The sequence below is a fragment of the Phocoena phocoena genome, chromosome 20 (genome assembly GCF_963924675.1).
Source record: "Phocoena phocoena chromosome 20, mPhoPho1.1, whole genome shotgun sequence".
Taxonomy (NCBI): Eukaryota; Metazoa; Chordata; class Mammalia; order Artiodactyla; family Phocoenidae; genus Phocoena; species Phocoena phocoena.
Window position 1 is genome coordinate 10,115,808 of NC_089238.1, and position 22,088 is coordinate 10,137,895.

Sequence of the window (22,088 nt, forward strand, 5' to 3'; positions counted from 1 at the left end):
TAGGATTCTACCTACACCCGCTGCTCCTCAGGATTCTCTGTCCGCCCCTCCCAGGTTTCTTTGGTCGCCGCCCCCCTGTCCCAGAATTCTATCTTTACCTTCTCTTAGCGTTCAAATCCCGCCCCTTAGTGTTCTAGCCACTCCCCTTTACACCAGAGGTTGTCCTCGCGCCCCGCCCCCTGTCTAACGGGGTACGCTTAGGGGCTTCCGAACGTCCCGCCTCCTTGAAGCCCCGCCCTCCAACACGGCCTCTCCCATTCGTTCTCCAGGTAGTCTGCCCCACCCCTTCCCAGGAGCTAAGTAGACCCTGGCCTCGGTCCCGCCCAAAGTCCTAACCCCGCCCCCTTCAGTATTAGTCCTGGCCGTCTCGTCACACCCGCGTGAGGCACGTGGGTTCTCATAGGTTCGTCCCTCTGGAGCCCCGCCCCCACGCTGAGACCCCACCCCCTTCCCCGCCTCGAGACTTCCCCAGTTCTCGCCCCGAGGCCACTGTCTCTCCGGTCTGTGCGCCTCTCAGCCTATCTTCATCTTCTTCAATCTCTGCCTGCGACTCTGGGAGTCGTTTCTTTTTAGATTTCTCTCTGTCTCTTTTAGTATCTCTGTTTTTGTGTCTATCTTTGCCTCTCTTTTTCCGTCCCTGTGTTTATCTCTGGGTCTTTCAGTCTTCACGTTTCCGTGTCTCTCAGTGTTTCTGGTCTCTTTCTTCCTGGTGTCTTTTTCTATCACTGTTTCTGTGTCACTTGGTTCCTTGTCTCTTTCCATCCCTTTGACTTTGTTCTCGGTCAGTGTTTCTGTCTCTCTCGCTCCCTGCATCTGTGTCTCTCTGCGTCTGTGTCTCTCTGTATGTTTCTATCTCTGTCTTTCTCTGTCCCTCTGTCTCTCTGTGGGTTTCTGTGTCTCTTTCGGTATCTCTTGTTTCTCTCTGCGTCTCTCTTGACCTCTCTCTCGCTCCCTGCATTCCCCAGTCCTCTCCTGCATCTGGTCCGCGCCGTCTCCTTACCGCAGCCTTCCGCCAGGGGGCAGCACAGACCACCCCTGGCGCTCCGCTGGCCCTGCGAGGCTAGGCTAGGATCGGGCCTCCAGACTCCGCTGGTCCCTCCCCGTGTCCTTGTCCCACTTCTATCTTCCCAGCCTCCTCGCGTCTTTGTGTCTCTGGCTCTGACTCGGCCCCTTTGTCTCTCCCCGGCGGCTCCCGCTCCTCCCCACCCCCACCTACCTCTTCACATTCCTTGGACTGCCCGGGGGAGCTGGTGAGGCCGCCCAGCGTGTAGGGACGAGGGCGGGAAACAGGAGGCCGAGGGAGGGGATGCCACCGAGCGCCTGAAATCCCTCCGTTCCAGTTCCTCTGAAAAGGAGCTGATCAGCTGGGGGCAGATGCTTGGGAGCTTCTTGCCCTACCAAGAGGACCCCCATAGACTTGTCCTCCCTTCCCACCTGCCACGCACCTGAGTTTTTCTCTTCAGAAGGGCAAGATCTTACATGGTGGAGTCTCTTACTGACTGGCATTCACGTCTTGGTAAAAATGCTATTAATAAATGTATTTAGCACTTACTATGTGCCAGGCACTGATCCAAGTGCCCTACAAGTATTATCTCAAATAACCCCCACAGCACTCTGTGTGATGAGGAAACCGAGGCACAAAGAGAGCTGAAGTGACTGGACCCAAAGTCAAAGGGTTTGCTACTTGTCAGTTAATTCCGCACAAGAATCCCGTTAAGGGGACGCTTATGATCCCCATTTCACTGAAAAGTACACAGAACACAGAGTGATCATTTGCCCCACGCTACCCAGCAAGGAAGTAGCAGACTGGGAGCTCCCCATAATGTGTTTCTCAGACTCGACACTAGCCTGGTGTGAGGCCAGCTGGACAAGTACAGTAGTCCCCTCTTATCTGCGTTTTCAGTTACCCCACAGTCAACAACAGTCTGAAAATATCAAATGGAAAATTCCAGAAATAAAACTTCATCTTTTTTTTTTTAATTTTATTTTTATTTATTTTTGGCTGCGTTGGGTCTTTGTTGCTGCAGGCAGGCCTTCTCTAGTTGCAGCGAGCGGGGGCTACTCTTCATTGTGGTGCTTCCAGTAGTTGTGGCGCACGGGCTTAGTTGCTCCGTGGTATGTGGGACCTTCCCGGACCAGGGCTCGAACCTGTGTCCCCTGCACTGGCAGGCGGATTCTTAACCACTGCGCTACCAGGGAAGCCCACTTCATTGGTTTTAAATCATTCTGAGTAGCGTGATGAAGTCTCGAGCCCTAGACGTAAATCATCCCTTTGTCCAGCATATCCTCACTTACACACTACCACTTAGTAGCCGTCTTTGTTATCAGATCTATCAGATCGACTGCGGCGGTATCACGGTGCTTATGTCCAAGTAACCCTATTTTACTTAATAATGGCCCCAAAGCACAGGAATAGCAATGCTGGGGACTTCCCTGGCGGTCCAGTGGTTAAGACTCCATGCTTCCACTGCAGGGGGCACGGGTTCGCCCCCTGGTGGGGGAAATAAGATTTCTCATGCCACAGGGCGTGGCTAAAAAAAAAAAAAGATGCTGGCAATTCAGATATTCTCTTACTGTGCCTCATTTATAAATTAAAGTTTGTCACAGGGATGTATGTATAGGAAAAAACATTGTATATGTAGGGTTCAGTACAATTTATGTTTCCACTGGGGGTCTTGGAACATACCCTCCACAAATAAGGGAGAACTACTGTAGGTACATAATAAATTCTCTCTAGAACTCTCTGTCTTCTCCCCATCTGGGGCCAGACTAAGGCCAGGATCTCTTGGGTTAGTGCCATCTTTGCTACTAACTTGCTTTGTAAAATTCTCTCCCTTCCCCCATTTCTCCCTTGAATAAAATAACCAGTCCCCAGGGAGACTTCTTCCAGGAAGCCCCCCTTAGCACCCATTCTTCTCCTGGTTTGTCAAGGAGCGTGCTCAGCTGTCTCCTGGCTATTCTTTGTGAGCTGGGGTGAGCCCAGGAGGGAAGGCCCAGGAGGGTGGTAGGCTAGAGTTTCATGCCCCCGGTCACACGGATAAGGTTGAGCACTGCCTGTGTGTTTGTTGACAAATGACTGGGTGGGTCTCATACCTGGGGAGTTAATTTCCAGTGTCAAGGAGTCTCAGAGGTGACAGTTCACTGAAGAGCCATAACCACCAGGAGGTAGGGGCACAGGGCCAAAGGCTTCCTGATGGAGCTGGGGAGTTGATGCCAAGTATTTTACCTGCCCAGTAACCTCTTCCATACTAAGCCCTTATGGTTCAGAGTGAGCCTGGCCAGTCCTGGCCAATCAGAGCATTCCATCCCCTGGCCACAGGGATTCGTTCAGTGATGGGGGTGGGGCCCATTCCTGACCAATAAGAATTAGCCCTGAGACTTCTGCTTGAACTAATAGGAAAGGGACACCCTCTTTTGATTGGGGTTGCTAAACTTGTAGGGTAGAAATCTGGTACTATAGGTGCCTCCAGAGGCAAAAGACCCTGTCCGTGCATGGAGGACAGCAGAGCTGAGAAATGGAAAACGACAGCTTTCTGGGTTTCCCTGGGGGTGCAGTGGTTAAGAATCCACCTACCAATGCAGGGGACACGGGTTTGAGCTCTGTTCCGGGAAGATCCCGCATGCCACGGAGCAACCAAGCCCGTGTGCCACAGCTACTGAAGCCCACGTGCCTAGATCCCGTGCTCCGCAACAAGAGAAGCCATGGCAATGAGAAGCCCGCGCACCGCCACGAAGAGTAGCCTCTGTTTGCAGCAATGAAGACCCAATGCAGCCAAAAATAAATTAAAAAAAAAAAAAAAAAAGGATAAACCTCCCTTATAAAAAAAAAGAAAAAGACAGTTTTCTGATGAGACTATTTGAGCCCCTGGATCCAGCTATGCCGGAAGGTTGTCAGCCTTTGCCTTTGATCTTCCTGGTTATATGAGTGACTAATTTTCCCTTTTCACTTACCCAACTTTCTGGCTTCAGTTTTTTGTCACTTGCAACGAAGCATATCTTTACTAATAAAATCTGCACGAGTCCAGAGGTGGCACAAATTCCAGTAAAGTTCCAAGGACAAGGAACAGGGAGTGAAAACTTGTCAGAATTCTTCAAGATGTCCTGGCTTTGAAGGACAGGCGAGCCTTGTTACAGCTGGAGAAAACGAGGAAGGATGTTCCAGGTGGGAGGAATAGTAAAGGCACAAGGTGTGAGAGAGGGAGCAGTGGGTGTGTGAGGGGCAACACCTTAGCAGGTCCTGAAAGCCATAGGGAGCCACAGAAAGTTGAAGAGCAAGGGGAGTCCACTCCAAACTTGCCTTCACTTCCTGGAGCCCCAGATCCTGGTGGTTCATTCCTCCCCCTCTCCCCTTCCACCAGACCCGTGGCCAAGGTGGGAGGAGGGGTCAGACTGAGGAGGGCGCAGGCTACCATCTGTATGCAAATTGCCTGGGATGCCATGCAGATGAGGGACCTTATGCAAATATATGCCCTACTGGGAGGCAGGCCAGGACCCTCCCTTCATTAACTCGGGGACCAGGTGCTGGGCGGAGCACCCCTTCCTCCCTGGGGTCCCCTTTCTCCCCTCCCCCAGCCATCTGTTCACTCCCTCTCCAGCTCCCCAAATCCCCCTTCACCAATATCTGCCCTTAGAGTGGTACCTCTCTCCACCTGGTCCCTTCCTTGCTTTTCTTTCTGTCCCTCCATTTTCCATGAATGATGATATGATAATAATAATAACAATAATAATAATGAACACATGCTCTGTGCAAGGCTTTGTACCAAACACTTTCCACAGTTATCAAATTCTCCCAACCACCCTATGATTTTTATGTGTGTCTGCTGTATTTTTTTTAATTTTATTTATTTATTTTTGGCTGCATTGGGTCTTCATTGCTACACGAGGGCTTTCTCTAGTTGCAGTGGGGGGGGGTGGCTACTCTTCGTTGCGGTGCACGGGCGTCTCATTGTGGTGGCTTCTCTTGTTGCGGATCACGGGCTCTGGGCACAGGGGCTTCAGTAGTTGCAGCACATGGGCTCAGTAGTTGTGGCGCACGGGCTTAGTTGCTCCGCGGCATGTGGGATCTTCCCGGACCATCGTTCGAACCTGTGTCCCCCGCATTGGCAGGCGGATTCTTAACCACTGCGCCACCAGGGAAGCCCTGCTGTATTTTTTTTTTAAAAAGAATATTCAGGGCTTCCCTGGTGGCGCAGTGGTTGAGAGTCCACCTGCCGATGCAGGGGACACGGGTTCGTGCCCCGGTCCGGGAAGATCCCACATGCCGCGGGGCGACTGGGCCCGTGAGCCATGGCCGCTGAGCCTGCGTGTCCGGAGCCTGTGCTCTGCAATGAGAGAGGCCACAGCAGTGAAAGGCCTGGGTACCGAAAAAAAAAAAAAAAAAAAAGAATATTCAGTTGGGGAGGGAGGGATGGATTGGGAGTTTGGGATTAGCAGACGCAAACTATTACATATAGAATGGATAAACAACAAGGTCCGAGGGAACTCTATTCAATATCCTGTGATAAACCATAGTGGAAAAGAATATGAAACAGAATGTATATATATGTATAACTGAATCACTTTGCTGTACAGCAGAAACTAACACAACATTGTAAATCAACTATACTTGGATTAAAAAAGTGAGCTGAACGTAGAGGGGAAGGATAGAAAGATCGAGTAAGCCCCAAGTATCTGAGAGTCCTTAAGGTATTTCTCGCTGGTGACTCTCGCTCTGCTTGGTGAGTCCTGTGCCTACGTATGTCATGCAGGTAAAAGCCATGGCCACCAAGCACATTTTCCTCCAGCTGCAGGTGTGGCCGAGCGCATTTGCCCCCATGTGGCCCTGGCATCTTCTGGGTGCAGAGCCTCCTGGCTCCCCCTCGACTCTGGGCATGGAGACCACACCACAGTGAAAGGACAAGAGAGCCATATGGACACCAGAGGTCAGGTAGGGGGGCCTTTGATTGCTTGCGCCCCAGCTCTCTTGCTTCTCACGTTTGTTTTAATCTGATTCAATAAACCATGGGATTTGAGCACCTTTATTCGGCCACTGTGAGCTCTTCTGCTCTGGGGCCTCTGGGCATCTGCTCAGTTGCCTACAAGGAGGCTCCCAAAGCATCAACTTCACATGGCTCCAACTTCGCACGGCCACAGATCCCACTTGGTCCACTTTGTGGCTGAGTAAACTGATGACAAGGGGTGGGGTCACCTGCAGAGACCTCCCAGCATGCATTGCACAGGGATGGCTGCTCTCACTTCTCACAGTGGCCATCCACAGCCCAAGTGTGATTCATCTCCGTTTGATGGACTCAGGGAGCTGAAGTCACTTGCCCAAAGTCACACGTCTGTCCGCCCCCCCGCTACCAGCCTCCTCCTCCTGCTTCGGAGCTGCTCCTTTTTTCTCTTCCTTTCTAACTGGAATGATCTCTCTGAATCCCAGTTCTTTCTGTGTTTCTGTCTTTGTCTCTACAGGCCTACCTCTCTTTATGGCACTTTGCTTTATTACGCTTCCCAGATACTGCATTTTTCACAAACTTCAGGTTTGTGGCGACCCTGTGTCGAGGGAGTCTATTGGCGCCATTTCCCCAACGGCCTTGGCTCGCTTCCTGTCTCTGTTGATAATTCTTGCAATATTTCAAACTTCCTCATTGCTGTTCTATTTGTTATGGTGATCTGTGATCAGTGATCTTTGATGTGACTCACAGAAGGCTCAGGTGATGATTAGAGTTTTTAACAAGAATGTGTTTTTTAGTTAAGGTACGTACATTGTTTTTTTGGTTTTTAAAATAAATTTATTTGTTTTGGGTGCATTGGGTCTTCGTTGCTGTGCACGGGCTTTCTCTAGTTGTGGCGAGCGGGGGCTGCTCTTCGTTGTGGTGCGTGGGCTTCTCATTGCGGTCGCTTCTCTTGTTGTGGAGCACGGGCTCTAGGTGCATGGGCTTCAGTGGTTGTGGCTCGCGGGCTCTAGAGCGCAGGCTCAGGAGTTGTGGCTCACGGGTTTAGTTGCTCCGCGGCACGTGGGATCGTCCCTGACCGGGGCTTGAACCCGTGTCCCCTGCATTGGCAGGCGGATTCTTAACCACTGCGCCACCAGGGAAGTCCCACATTGTTTGTTTTGGCATAACGCTATTGCATACTTACTAGACTACAGTATAATGCAAACATAACTTACATGCACTGGAAGACCAAAAAATTCATGTGACACGCTTTATTGTGATATTTGCTTTATTGCCGTGGTCTGGAACTGCACTGGAAATAGGTCCAAGGTATGCCTGTATTAGTCTGTCTTTGCCTCTCTCCCCAAATCTGTCTGACTCAATGGCTCTCTCTCTTCTCTGAGCTGCCCCAGTCCATCCCTCTACCTCCCCTTAAGCCTCTCCATCCTCCTTTCAAATCCCTCTTCCTCTGCCTCAGTAAGTCTCCCTAGCTGGCCTTGCCATTTCTACCCTCTCTTCTCTCTGCCCCAGGCCCCTTCACTGGGGTTCCTCCAAGTCACCCCTCCTCCCCCAGGGAGTCCTCAACTGCTGGCACCAGGCCACCCTCAGAGTAGACAGCTAAATCCCTAATTCCATCCACTCTACGGCTCAGAGAGAGCTTTTCCTCTGGAAACTTCAATTCCCCTGGGTCTCTGGCAAGAGAGACTGGGAACTTTTACTTAAGGGGGCAGCACCCCACCCCGCAAATAGGCACTGGTCCTCAGGAGCCAGGCTCACCTCCCTGTGGATCCCCAGCACCTCTCTCCTCCACCCTCATCCAGCTGAGTCACCTTTCTCTCTCTCTCTCTCTCTCTCATTTCTTTCTCCATGACATCAGATTCTCCCGAGGTGCAGCAAGGGTGTGGGAGGGCCAGGGGGGAGGGAACATCACCTGCGCCTCTTTCCCCTTTCATCCCCCGGAGGAGGCTCTGGCCGCAGGATGGTGTCCACGTGACAGACAGCATTTATTCCAGACTCCAGTGTCCACAGATGAGGGGGCGAGGGCAGGGGCGGGGGGTGAGGTGGGGATCCAGTGTCAGACCATGCAGCAGGACGTCAGGTGGGGGGACCAGCAGTGGAGACAGGAGGTAAAAATAGCCCCGGCCAGCCGACCCTCAAGTCTCGTCCCAGGCCAGGCCTTGGGCTTGGGTCCAGGAGCTATTCTGGGGCCTGGGAGAGTCATACTCCCTGGAGGAAGGTCTCCTCCCTCCCAGCAGCGGTAGGGCTGCTGTGGTCCCTGCCCAGCCTACAGAGGAAGGAAGGGAGGGCCCGAGAGGGATGAGGGTAGGCCGGGAAGGTGGGGGCAGGCGGAGGCGTGGGCAGGGCTGGTTTTCTGGTGCCTGCAACTCCAGGTCGGGTTCAGTGACTGCCTCTGGGAGGTCCTCGGGCTCAGCACTGGGGAGAAGATGGAGGGGTCAGCCTGGGCTCATAGAGGCTGTTCCACCCCCGGCACTCCCCTCTCAACAGGGTGCCCAGGCCCTCACCCACCTCATCTCCAAAGCCCCTGCTCCCATGCCTGGCTCCTCCAGAGGCACCCCCCACGAGAAGGCCCGTCTGCTCCGGCCGCTCTGACCCTGAGTGGGTCAGCTCAGGTTCCCCAGGTGGCCTAGTGGGAGGAGGCAGCATGTTGGAGGTGGTCACGGCCAGGGAAAGAGCTCGGCACAGCGTGTGTTGGATGGGGATGGACTTGGGGATGGGTGGGAATGGTTGGGACGGGGTAGGAGGTGGTAGTGGCACTGGGGTTGGGTATAGGCTGAGGCCACGGTCGAAGATGCTGTTGGAGTCGGAGCTGGTGGTGTCGCTGGGGTCGGTTTGGAGGATGGGTGTGGGGATGACTGTGGACTGGAGCCGAGGGCGGCCGTGTGGCTGCGCTTGGAGATGAGGTCAGATGGGGATGGGTTTGGAGCTAGGAATGGGAACGGGATGGGGTTTGCAGGGGGCCTTGGGGATGGACATGTGGTTGAAGCTGCGTTTGGTGCTGGGTACGGGCTGGAGTTGAGGATGCGGCTGGGGGAGGGGCTGGGGATGGAGAGGAAGCTGGAGTGTGGGGTGAGGTTAGGGGCATGGTCAGGATTGGGGTTGGAGATGGGGATGTTTGTGTGTCAGGGCTGAGGATGGAGACGTGGAGGTTAGACGGGGACGGGTTTGGTGACGGTTATGGGCTGGGTTTGGGGTTGGAGTCGCGGCAGAGGAGGCTGGGGTACAGATGGGGTTAAACTGGGGCTGGGGTGGGTTTGGGCATAATTATGGGTTGGGATCAGAGGTGGGGATGAGACGGGGGATGGGACTGGGGTTAAGGTGGGCTTGGCGGGGCGTCGGGAGGTGCTTATGGGTTGGGTGGGGCTGTAGGTGGGGATGAGGATGGGGGAGGGCATGGTCATGGATCAGCTCTGAGGTTGGAGATGGGACGGCACCTTACTGGCGACGGAGCTGGAGTTGGGGATGTGGTTGGTTTGGGGTAGAGGTTGGGGGTGAGGTCAGAGTTGGGTTCGAGAGGTCAATTTCAAGGTGGCACGCCACTCACGGAGATCCCTTCTCCCCCCGCCGGCAGCAGCCGGGTTGCCCCTTGCGTCTCATGCAGTAGAAGGCGGCCACGATGAAGAGCAGTAGGCCCACGCTGACGGCCACGGCCATGACCGCAACTCCAGCCTGGGAGGTCTGGGGGGCCACTGCAGGGCAGGACGGAGGGGGAGGCGGTCAGCCAGCAGCGCTGTCTGCCCCGCACCCGGCTCCTGTCCCACCACTGCGGTCACTCACCAGTGCCGAAGTGGAAGACGTGCCGGTCGTTCCCGTAGGGGTTGGAGGCCTCACAGGAGACACCATCTCGGCTCAAGGCACTGGTCACCTTCAGGGTCAGGGAGCTGCTCACCCAGCCCTGGCCTCCGGGGGCTGGCTCTGCTAGCTGTGGAGGCTCGTGTCAGGCCTGGGCCCACGGGGCCAAGGGCTCGGGTGAGGGCACAGGTGAAGAGGAAGTGGTCGGCGGAGGGGTGTGGGGTGGTTGACACACAGTGCTTGGACCGTTGAGGGGGCAGGGACTTGGGGAGGGTGCCAGAGGGTTCGGGATGCAGAGGAGGGTCCCTTACGCTGCCGCCCAACTGGCTCCAGCTGAGTTTGGGCTCTGGGTAGCCGCGTGCGTAGCAGGTCAGCCTGACTTCACCTCCTTCCCTCCAGCCGCCCTCTGCCTTGGGCTGAGCCTCTTCTGCCCTTAACTCCGGTGGGCCTGCGGGTGGTGGGGTGGGAAGGAGATGAGCGGGAGGCACCCCGGGGAAGGGGACAGAGGGAGGGAGAACGAGGAGAGAAGGACCAGCTGCGGACCCCTGTCTTGCTTGGTCCTGGCCCCCCACTCTCCCACACTACCCCTGTTCTCCCGCCCCCAAACCTTGGACCAGCAACTTGAAGCTTCGGGTGCGACTAAGGACGGGGACCGTGGGCATGGAGGCCTCACACGTGTAGGTGCCGGCGGAATCGAAGGTGACGGAGAGGAGGGAGAGCGTGGGGCTGTCCCCCAGGGGTACCGAGTCCTGGGTGGGGAGAGAAAGAGAAGGTCAGGCTGGCCGTGAGAGAAAGGAGGGGTCGATGGGAGCGGGGGGTCTTGTGCTGGGGGGACGTCTTTCCCTCTCACCTTGGTCCAGCGTAGGGCTGGGGTGGGCAGGCCTCGCACGGAGCAGTTCACGGCTGTGCTGTTGCCCAGGGGTAAGGAAAGCTCCTCCCCAGTGCTGAGCTCCAGGGGGTCCAGGTCTGGAGGGGGGTACAGACTGTCACCTTCCCCGGACCCTCACCCACTCGGCTAGGGACTCTCCAGGGCTGTTGGGGGTGCAGACGTGAACGGACAATCGTCAGCAGAGAACACCAAGTTCTCCCCAGCGCCGTGAACTCTCCACTCTCCCAGCCGAGCCCTCAAGCCCAGATCTAGGAATCTGACTCCAAAATACATGCCCACCTCGACCACTTGCCTCCAGAGCTGATGTCTGGGCCTAAGGTTAATGGATAACCTTGGAGGTGTGAGGCGCTCCTTCTTTGACTTACCACCCAAACCCTGGCCTTCTCTGTACTACCCACCCTTTTATCAAATATTTCTCTGCTCTGCCCACCCCCCCCCCCCAATGGATCTTCTCCCTTCTTTCCATCTCTGACCCCAGGGTCCAACTGCCTTGATGGCTGCAGTCACCTCCTCACTGGTCTCCCTACTGGGCAAGACTCTTATCCTCTCTGGTCCATCCTCTGCTGAGCAGCCAGGGGGATCTTTTCAAAACACACACTGGTCAGCCCTTGCCTCTGCTTAAAATCCTGCGGTGGTTCCCCAGTACCGTGGGCATCAAGGTCACATTCCTTAATGAAGCCAAAAGACTCTGTCTCGTCGACCCTGCCCACTGCTTCAACCTCATCTCCCCCCCTCCCCCCTTATCCCAGGAGCTCCAGCTACCCTATTCTCTCCCTGTTGTTCTACAGTATATGCCAAGTTGGGTCCTGCCTCAGGGCCTTTGCATGTGTTGTTTCCTTGGCTTGGAATGCTCTTTTTCTGGCTCTTTGTATTTCTGATTCCATTCTTTGGTTTCCTACTCAAATTCCCCCTTCTCAGAGAGGCCTCTCTGACCCTCTGTTGTGGACACTCAGGCTTCCCCTTCGGCACTGAAGAATTTGTTCCCCCAGCTGTTGAGAAGGATGTCAGCTATCAGCCCTCAGCTGTCAGCCGGCTCTGGAAACTGCCTGAGCCTCAGAGAGCCCCTAATTCAAGGTCATGTCCCCTCCTCCCCCAGGCAGCCCACATCCAATAATGGGTTGACGTGGGCGGTATAAAGGCCTGGCCCCCACGCCCCAACTGGGGATATCCCAGCCTCCAAGTGCCCTGCGGGACCGACCGAGGTCTTCCTTAGACTGAAGCCCAACTTCCCCCCCTGCCCAATCCTGCTTCCTTCCCCTCCCCACCCCCCAATAGGTGTGGATCCCAAGGCGCTCCCCGTAAGTTTCCTGCCTGTAGTCAGAATCTGCTACCTAGGGATGCAGCCTTCAACACCCCCAATCTAAAATAATCCCCGCTCGCCGGGCAATTCCTTATCCCATCCCTCTGTGTTAGTCTCTGTAGACGCAGGATTGCTACTCAAAGTGTCTTGTTCAGTGTTTACCATCTGTCTCCCCTACCGGACCTGGAGCTCTGTGGTGGCAGGGACTGGGCTGTCTTGTTCACAGAGCCGTCCCTAACATCTGGCACTGGGTCTAGCCCCAGGAAGGGAGGTGGAAGGAGAGTCGAGGAGGGACAGAGCCTTCACACAGGGCTTGGGTGCAGGTGGACAGAGAAGGCTTCTTAGAAGACTGGGACCCATGAGATTGATCCGGAATGGATGGTAGAGAGGATGGGGAGTTATCGCAGGAAAGAGGAGAGGAGCTTGTGGTGTGATGGGGTGAATGCCTTGGCCGGAAGAAGGGTCCGCCGAAGGTGAGGCCAGCCAGGTGGGCCTCGAAGGCCATGGTGAGGCATGTGGATTTTCTCCCGGGAGCACTGGGGAGCCACGGCAGGTTCCAAGCAGGGGAAGGTCAGGTGTTTATGCTTTGGAAAGGACTCTCTGGCTGCCTTGTGTGGGAGACTGGAGGGGCCCGGGGCATCTGGACCAGGGCAGGGACCACAGAAAGGGTTGGAGGCAGGCCGCGGAGGGGTGAGGGTGAGGAGGCGGCTGGTGCCGGGCACCCCCTCCCGCTCTCCCGGGGCTCTCACAGGCCACGTGCAGCTCCAGGGTTTTGGAGAGCTCTGCGTCCCCTGCGGCGTCGTAGTCTTCCACCCTGCAGCCGTAGGTCCCGCTCTGGCGCCGCTGCACCCCTTCCAGGGTCAAGTTCCCCTCGAGATTTGTCTTTAGCACATCCTCCTGCTTGTCCTGGGGGACCAGGAATGAGGAACCTGGTTCAGGAGATACCTTAGGCCGGCAGGGTCATGCTAGGTCAGGGGTCATCCAAGTCAGGCATCACGGTGAGTCAGGACTCTCTCAAATCAGAGGTCAGAGGTCCTGATAGCGGTCACCGGACAGGTGCCCCGCTAAGCCAGGCACCACCCACGTGAAAGGTCAGAAGTTGGTGCAGGTGAGTACGTTGCAGAGCTCAGGGGCTGGCGGTTCCAAGGGAATGATGGGGTGAGTTACCTGAAGGCGGAAAAACGTGTACTCCGGGTTGGGGCTGCCATCCCCCCGGCAGAACAGCTGGACAGAGTCACCCTCGCGAACCCAGCCTGCAGTAGTGGATGGGCTGCCCAACCAGAACTGCACGTGCTCTGTGGGATCTAGGGGAAAGGGCAGACTCATGAAAAGGGTCAACTGTAAAAGGTAGGGCTGGATTAAGGGAGAGAGGTCAGTGCAAGGTTAGAGGTTCTATCTTTCTTTCTTTCTTTCTTTTTTTTTTTTTTTTGAGGTTCTATCTTTCAAGGCTCAGGTTCGCACTTATTCTGAGATCAGGGACCCGAGGTCAGAGGTTGAGATAGGCTGAGAGAACAGGTCAAGGGTCAGAGGTCGGTGTGAGTGACAGGTCAATGTGAGATTCAGGGGGCCCAACGTGGTGTGAAAGGATGGGGCACGACGTTTAGTCATGAAACTCCGTGGGGTTCAGGGTGCTATGGCTCAGAGGTCAAAGGCCAGAAGCCAGTACGAACTGCACCACGGGCTAAGGGAGCGGAAGGTCAGAGGGGAGTGGAGGGTCAGGCCACAGTGAGGTGTAGAGTCCAAGGGCAGGGCGGTCAGCGGCCGGCAGGGACTCACAGTGCAGGGTGAGGTGGAAGGAAGGGCTGTCCAGGCGGCCGTGCCGGCCCGTGGGCAGGCGGTAGTGCACGGAGCAGTGGAAGCTGGCGTCCCGGTCGGCCTTGTGGAGCCGCAGGTAGAGGGTGCTGGTGAGAGACAGCAGGCCCGAGGACTCCCGGACTGTGCGGCTGGTCATATAGCCCTCTGGGAGAGAGGGAAGGACGAGGGGGTCAGCCAGCCCGGCCCCGCTCCGCCGCGGCCCCCAGGGAGTCTAGCTGGGCTCCCACGCGCTCACCGGAGTTCACCTCCATGGGCACCTCCAGGCGCTGCCCGTTCCGGTACCACGTGATCTGCGGGGCCGGGTTCCCATTGCGACTGTTGCAGGTGGCTATCTGGGGCAGACACAGGCCCGCAATGGGCTCGGAGCCAGGACCCTGAAGTCTGGGTCCCCCTCCCTTAGGGTTTCTCCCCAGCCAGATGCAGGAGTCCAGCTCCCAGCACCCTATTCCTCAGACTAGGAAGCCCAAGCCTCCAGCCCCCTCCGCCCCCAGAATGCTAGAATCAAGGTGTGGCCCGAGGTACCTCCTGGGCGAAATCCTCCATCACAGACAGTGTCCCTCTGTTGGGGGAGACCTCGGTGGCCTCTGGTTTCACTACGGGAGAGATGTTATGTCAGGAGCCCCTTCCCGGGGTTCTCACTGGCCTGCCCCTTCCCAGGGCGGCTAGTGGGGGGGCCCCAGACACTCACCGAACACATTGAGCCTCGCGGTGGCCTCGGCAGTGCCCGCTGCCCCCGCCCTCACCAAGCACACGTAGTCCCGCTCGTCGCCCACCTGGGCCTCGGCCAGCACCAGACGCCCCCGGGAGTCCAGCTGGTATGGTGGGCTGCGGCCCCGGGAGTCGTGCACCTTGTCCTGGAGCTCAGTGCCATGCAGCTCGGCTGAGGCCAGGCGGTGGCGGACCCCAGAGCGGTCGGCCTGTGGGCAGAGGAGCGCCTCAGCTGGGAGCTGCCTGGCCAGCCTGGCCCTCCCTCCTCGATGTCCTTTTCTTTCTGCTGCTCCGTGGATCTCTTTGCCTCCCGTTCTCTCGCTCTGGTCCCTTTGTCCCTCTCTCCACCCCTCCCACCCCTGCTCCCTGTCTGTTGTCACATTTTCCTCTCTCTGGCTCCCTCTTTCTCCATCTCACTCTGTTCCCACCTGTCTCCCTCTCCCTCCCTGTCTCTCCCCCTTCTTTCCTTTTTCTCTTTAGTCCCACCCCCCAGCCTCTTGCTTTCTGGGTGTCTGCCTCTAAATGTCCTCTCTCAAGAGCCAGCGCTCTGAGGGGCACTTCTTCATTCTAGCCTCGGCTGTGCCCGGACACCAGGGGACCCTGGAGAGGGCTTCCCCCTTGCTGCGCCTCCATTTCCCCATCTGTAAAATGGAAAAGCAGCTTGGTGGAGCTTCTAGGGGCCTTTGGGCCGATGAGGGAATGAACGTCTGCAGCCCCACTGCGCCCCGACTCTCAGGCACCCCTCTGGCATCCCCTGGCCCCCAGCCAGCAGCACTCACCAGGAACCATTCCAGCACGAAATGGTCATGGGCCCCCAAAGGGGTGCAGTCCAGAGTGACAGGCTCCCCCCTCATCACCTCCACCAGAGGGGGCACAGACAGGCGCACCTCAGCCTTGGCACCTGCGGGAGGGCGACTGAGCTCTCTCCCACCACCACCAGTAGGTAGTCTTCCAGACACAGCCCCTCCTCCCCCAGGACCCAGGAGTCCAGGCCCCCAGCACCTCCTCCCTCAGACCCAGGATCCAGGCCCCCGGCCCCTCCTCCCCCAGACCCAGGATCCAGACCCCCAGCCCCTCCTCCTTCAGACCCAGGATCCAGGCCCCTGGCCCCTCCTCCCCCAGGACCCAGGAGTCCAGGCCCCCAGCACCTCCTCCCTCAGACCCAGGATCCAGGCCCCCGGCCCCTCCTCCCCCAGACCTAGGATCCAGGCCCTCAACCCCTCCTCCCCCAGACCCAGGATCCAGACCCCCAGCCCCTCCTCCTTCAGACCCAGGATCCAGGCCCCTGGCCCCTCCTCCCCCAGGACCCAGGAGTCCAGGCCCCCGGCCCCTCCCCCAGGACCCAGCTCCTCTCTCCCTTCATCTGTCATCGCTGTGCCTCTGAGCTTCAGATTCCATCAGCATTTCTCTCCATCTCGCCCTTCACCTGCAGAACTAAGCGCTCCTCCCCTGGGCCACCCAGGGCCCCGGTGGCCTCCATTCAATCCTCTTGGGCTCAAATCATGTCTGTCCTTGCTTTTCTCGCTGACCAAAGGCCCCTCAAGCGCAGGGCTGGGTGGGCTCATCCCTTTGCCTCCAGCACTTTGCATAGGGCCTGGCACAGCGCTGTGGGATAACCGTCTCTCTCTCATCTTAGTCGCTCCCCCTGGGTCTCCATCTCTTAGTTTCCCGGTGTCTGCGTCTCTCTCAGTCTCCATGCGGCCCGGCCCTGTCCCTGGCCCTTTCCCTCAGGAGTGGGAGGCTGGGGCTGGGGCTGGGCCGGAGCTGAGGCAGGGTGGGTGTGTGGGTGCGGTGAGGGGGACAGGGCTGGGCAGGTTTCAGGAATGTGGGAGGGACAGGCTGGCTCAGACCTGCCTGAGCCCCCTGCCCGCTCCTTGGCCCCTCTGACTCTTTGATTGAGCGGTGTGTCACCTCAGAACAGTATAGGGTTGAGGCCCCGGACCCTGGGTCCCAAGGGAGAAGGGAGCTGAGGGCCGGCACTCCTGTCCCAGGATCCTGGCAGATAGAGCTGCTTGCATCGGGAAAGCAGGCTCTTTCACTCTCTGGGCTGGCATCCTGGCCTGAGCTCTCAATTCTTAGAACCTCCGGTCCCTTCCCCGCCCAGCCTGGCCCAGCTCTGCCCCTGGGGACCCACTACTTGCCATGCTTGTGCCAGGGGCCTGGATTCCCAGGCACCCACCTGTGGCTCAGGTCTGCCCCCTGGGAGGGAGGTGGGACCAAGCTGGGCTGGGTCTGAGCCGCAGACAGCAAGGGCAGACGAAGAGATCTCTCCCTTCCCCAGTTCTCTCATCTCTCTGTCCCTCTGCTGCCAGTGCCTCAGGGCCTCCTCCCCTCCTCCCACCACCATGCAGGTGTGTGGATTTATTATCTGGGGCCTCCGGGAAGGGGGCACCGTCACTTGGAAACACTTGGTTCCGCTGTCAGGGCTCCAGCCCTTTCCCGTGGAGGTGGAGGTGGGGCAGGCGGGTCCTTTCGAGTCTGGGCTCTGAAGCTACATGGGGGAGAACCCTCAAATGCACGTAACTTGTTGGTTTCTAGACACAGCGTCCCTGACCCTCTTAAAACTTGACAACTTTTGAGCGGGGAGATCTGTTTTGGTCTCTTCTGTGCCGGGGAAAGCTCCAGCCACTGAAAGCCTGGACCTCTGGGGGCAGATCCCAGGGTCTGAGTAGGGGTGGGAGAGGAGAGCCCGCGCTCTTGGGTCCCGCGACTTCTCAGGTCGCCTCTAATCCACTGTAGTAGATCCCCAGCCCCTCTGCCTGGCTGTCCCCATGTCTCTCACTGGGAGGGGCACCCCATGCTCCCATATCCCTCCTCCCTGGGGTCCCCAGGTTAGGCTTCCTGGGTTGAAAGGCCCTCCCCTCTTCCCTTCCCGGGGTCCCCCAGGGGCCGCCCCTGAGTCGCGCCCTGCTCTCAGCCCGAGCCATACCTCGGTGCGCCCCCAGCAGAAGCGCGAACACCAGCAGCCGCGGGACCCTGCGCGCCCCGGCCCGGGCGTCCGGGGGCTCCATGTTCAAGGTGGCGGGCGGCGGCGGCGGGTGCGGCGGCAGCGGAGGAAACAACTGAGCCCGGGCTGGGGCTCGGCGGCCGCAGGGCTGGAGAGAGGAGGCCCCGCCCCAGGTAGCCCCGCCCCGCCCCGCCCGGCGCCCCTCGTCCCTCCCAAACCCGGGCGCGGGGCCAGGACCTCCCACTGCCCGGAGACGACCTCCCAGCGCTCAGCCGGGAGCGGGGCTCCCTCCGCCCCCAGCCCGCGGGGTGTCAGGCTCAGGCTGCCCAGCGCCCGCGGCGGGTGGCCTGACCGACCAGTCCAGCCGGTGTCCCGAGCGGGGACCTCAATGGACAACCGCGGACCCTCTCTCTTCCCCTCAGTCTGACCGGGGGACTCGTTGTCACCATGGCCGGTGGCCTGGGCTCGCCTCATCGTTTTAAAACAGCTGGTCCCGGTCCAACGAGTGGCCTGCACTGGCCTCCCCAGTCCAACCAGCAATCCCCGGCCTGACGAGAGGCCTAGAACGGCTTCTCCCAGTATGCCCTGTGAAGCCTCCCCAGTGGCCAGTGCGCCAGGCTGCTTTCCTGTCTGACCAGTGGCCTGGAACCCACCAGTTCAATCTCTTGTATCGCATGGTCTTCAAATCCCAGGCCTGCCCAGGCCTCTGGGATAGATACTGGGGCCGTGGGGTGCGCTTTCCTCCGCTCTCCTCCGTAGGGCCTCCCTCTCTTCCCCCCATCCAGGGAATCCCAGGAATGCCACCCCCCCCTTCCTCTCTCTTCCCTTCACTCCCTCCCAACTTTGGGGGGAGGGGAAGAGAATCCGGCTGGCAGGAGCAGGTGAGTGGGGGAGGGGAGGAGGCCAGGGTACCTGAGGGAAGGGAGGAGCCCCTGCCATGGGTCAGAAGGAAGGGTCACAGGTCAGACTTGGGATCACAGATCAGACTGTGCACAGCTCCTCACAAACCAGGCCTGACTGGGACAAAATCCCTAGACGCTGGCTGGGGGATGGGGGTGAGATTTCACTGGTTACCTGGGAGAAGCTAGCCCTCAACACTGGTCAGAATAGGGGGCAGCTGGTCATGCTGGGAGAGGTTCCCCGGGCCTCTGATCAGCTGGGGGTGGGGTGGTCACCGGTCAGACAACAGGGAAGTCTTAGATTACAGGTCAGCCCCTGAGTTATTGGCTAGGCTGGTCAAGGCTACCTTGTCCATACAGGAGAGCAATTGTTATATCGGGAGAGGTGACCTTTTAGTATTAGCCGCACCAGCCCCTCCTCCAGGAAGCCCTCTCTGCTCCCCTAGGCTGAGTCAGGCGCCTCCTCTGGGCTCCCCCACCCCAGCCCTGCACATTCTGGGTCATCTCTGTCTGGGGACAAGTCTGTCTCCCCCACTGGACCGGGAGCCGGTTAGGGGAGGGCCAGGGCTGTTTCGGTCACTGTTGTGTCCCCAACACTGCCCTGCAAAGGCCAGACTCGGAGCAGGCACTCAGGGAAGGTTTGCAAGGCTCAAACGCAGAAGCACACAGGCTCACGTGCAAACCCCACCTGCACTAGATCATCGCAGGACGCACGTGGAAACTCGCGCGTAGACGAAAGTGCTCCCTGGGACAAGCTTACACACAGTGACCCCAGGCACCCACTCCCCTGTTGCTCTGGCCCTGGCTCATGTACCTACTGCTTGGGATGCCAGGCGCCCTCGCATCAGCACCCTGCCTTCCACCTTCCTCAAGAGTCCAAGCAACTGAGATTCTAGGTGAGGATTCTATGGAGTGTGGATGAAGGAGGGAAGTCATAAATACCAGCACGGTTCCTCGCAGACTTGCAGAAACTAGTACTGAAATATCATCTGCCTTTGTCCCCTACAATTTATTTCCACAAAACAGCCGGAGGGATCCCATTAAAATGCGAGTGAGCTGCTGTCACTCTTCTGCTCAGCACCCTTCCACGGCTCCTGTCACTCTGAGTAAAAGCTGAAGTCCTTTCCGTGGCGCACAGGGTCCTAGATCTGGTCCTCTACTTCCGTGACCCCATCTGCCCCTCTCTTCCCCCTCGCTAGCTCTGTTCCTGCCACAGTGGTCTCTTTGCTTCCATGCTGTTCTCCCAACGCCAGGAGTGTTCCGGCCTCAGGGCCTTTGCACTTGCTCTTTCCTCTCCTGGGACATTCTTTCCTGCCATAGCTCCCTCCCTGACTTGCTTCAAATCTCTACTCTATCACCTTATCACAAAACTTCCCTTGACCATCCTATCTCATTTAGCAACTCCTGCTATCCCAGCCCTTTATCTCACTACATTTTTCCTTTGTGGCACTTATCACCACTACATATTTATTTTTTGTTGTCTTGCACAGAAGCTCCAAGAGAACAGGAACTTTTTTTGGTTCACCACTATATCTCCAGTGCCTAGAACAGTGCTTGGCATGAGAAGAAGCTGAGAAAGTATTTGTGGAATCAATGAATTTTCCAATTCCATCCATGCTGTCCCATGTGTAGATACTTATACATTTTAATTTGGAGGGGCAATGTCTATTTCCCAATGATTCCAGACTTGCACTGGAAAATGTAACTACTGAAAGTTTGTGTTGATAAAAATATACATATCTTGTTCCCGGGAAGGTTCAGGGTCCCAGAAAGTTTCCGGGTTTGTCAGAGCATCAAAAATATGAAATGAGGGAATTCTCTGGTGGTCCAGTGGTTAGGACTCCGAGGTTTCACTCCTGAGGGCCCAGGTTCAATCCTTGGTTGGGGAACTAAGATCCCACAAGCCATGCAGCATTGTCAAAAGAAAGAAAGAAAGAAAGAAAGAAATGATAGTGATGATTCACGGGTTCGAGCCCTGGTCCAGGAAGATCCCACATGCTGCAGAGCAACTAAGCCCGTGCGCCACAACTACTGAAGCCCGCGAGCCTAGAGCCCGCGCTCCGCAACAAAGAGAAGCCACCACAGTGAGAAGCCCACGCACTGCGACGGAGAGTAGCCCCCGCTCACCGCAACTAGAGAAAGCCCGCGTGCAGAACAAAGAGCCAACGCAGCCAAAAATTTAAAAAAATTTAAAAAAAAGAGAACTTTTGGGGGAAGAGAATGTAAGTGTAGAGCAAAGGATACATACTGATGTTGAGTGCTCAAAGGGGTGGATGGTCATGGGCTTTTTGGAGGGAGGGTTGACTAGCATGTGCATCCCCTTCCCACATTCAAAAGAATCCCTGCCATCCGAAAGCCTGTTACCCTCTGTTGAAACCAGTAAGGACAAATGTTTCTTTCCTCCGTTTGCCTCCGTTGTAGCTCAGGTGACCTAAGTTTGGCGAATCCCGCTATACTTTGGAATCATGTGCTACAATGCCAAATAAACAAAGCCTGGCTAATCTATTACTGCTGTGGCAGCTGGGGCAGACTCTACTTTCCAAAGATGGCCGTGACAATAGCTCTCATCCCACACACTCTTTTTTTTTTTTTTTTAAATTAATTAATTATTTTTAGTTTTGGCTGCGTTGGGTCTTTGTTGCTGCGTGCGGGCTTTTCTCTAGCTGCGGGGAGCGGGCTTCTCACTGCTGTGGCTTCTCTTTGTCGCGGAGCACGGGCTCTAGGCGCGCGGGCTTCAGTAGTTGTGGCACGCAGACTCAGTAGTTGTGGCTCGCGGGCTCTAGAGCTCAGGCTCAGTAGTTGTGGCGCACGGGCTTTGTTGCTCCGCAGCATGTGGGATCTTCCCGGACCAGGGCTTGAACCTGTGTCCCCTGCAATGGCAGGCGGATTCCCAACCGTTGCGCCACCAGGGACACCCCCCACACACTTGTGTACAACCTGATCTTGACACTCTTTCCACTGAGAGATGGGGGTCTACGTCCCCTCCTCTTAAATCTGTGCAGTTTTGTGACTTGCATGTAACCATTAGAATGCGGCACGAAGTGACGCTCCATGACTCCCGAGGTTGGGTAGAAAAAGCCATGTGGCTTCTGCCTGCATCACCGGAATACTTTCTGTGAAGGCTTCCGCCACCATATAAGCAGTCTGACTACCCTGAGGCAGCCATGCTGTGGGGAAGCACAAACTAGCAAGCGTGGAGACCACGTGGAGAGAGGTCTGAGACTGCTGAGGGATGCCTGTCCAGCCCCCAGCTGCCCTGCTGCAAGCGCCACTTGATTGCACCCTGAGCCAGAACCCCCCCAAATCCTGAGCCCTTCCCCCAATCAGTGCAACCATGATTACTGTTCACCAGTAAGTTTCAGTGTGATTTGTTCCACGTAACAGCTAGCAGACACAGTCTGTTTCTGGGGCAGCAGAGGCAGAGAGATGACCAAGGTCCAGTGGTCACTGGGGCACCAGTGTATCCTCATCAGACGGGTTCTGTGGTGTGATCGTGGCTGGGCTCTGGTTGGAGGCCAGCTGCTCGTCGTGTTCTTGATCACTTTCCAATCCTGGCTCTCTAATCACTCCTGGGAATCTGAGTGATCCCGAGTCCTCTCAATCAATTCCCTCCCTGCCCCAGAGGTTTCTGTTGCTTGGAACTAAATCCATGACGCATGCGTCCATGCTCTGTTGACACTGAAATACCTTTTTCTCATCTTTTTCAGACTCAGCTTAGACATTCCCTCTTCCCGGAAGCCCTCCCTGACCTCCCAGGCTGGGTCAGCTGTCTGCTCCAGGCTCCTGCAGCCCCCGGGGCTGCCCT

The 22,088-nt window shown here is 57.0% G+C and overlaps 1 protein-coding gene across 1 annotated transcript; it reads right to left on the bottom strand.

The window, feature by feature from the left end:
- Positions 1–7,894: 7,894 nt before the first annotated feature.
- BCAM (basal cell adhesion molecule (Lutheran blood group)) lies at positions 7,895–17,487 on the bottom strand. The gene is made up of 15 exons (XM_065898722.1): positions 17,367–17,487; positions 15,217–15,338; positions 14,418–14,646; positions 14,252–14,322; positions 13,965–14,061; positions 13,691–13,873; positions 13,082–13,218; positions 12,664–12,820; positions 10,576–10,691; positions 10,333–10,474; positions 10,037–10,173; positions 9,711–9,855; positions 9,478–9,622; positions 8,442–8,559; positions 7,895–8,348 (listed from the first exon to the last, which is right to left on the bottom strand). Exons 1-15 carry the CDS (start codon positions 17,446–17,448, stop codon positions 8,343–8,345), a joined length of 1,887 nt encoding a protein of 628 aa, XP_065754794.1. The 5' UTR covers positions 17,449–17,487; the 3' UTR covers positions 7,895–8,342.
- Positions 17,488–22,088: the final 4,601 nt, after the last annotated feature.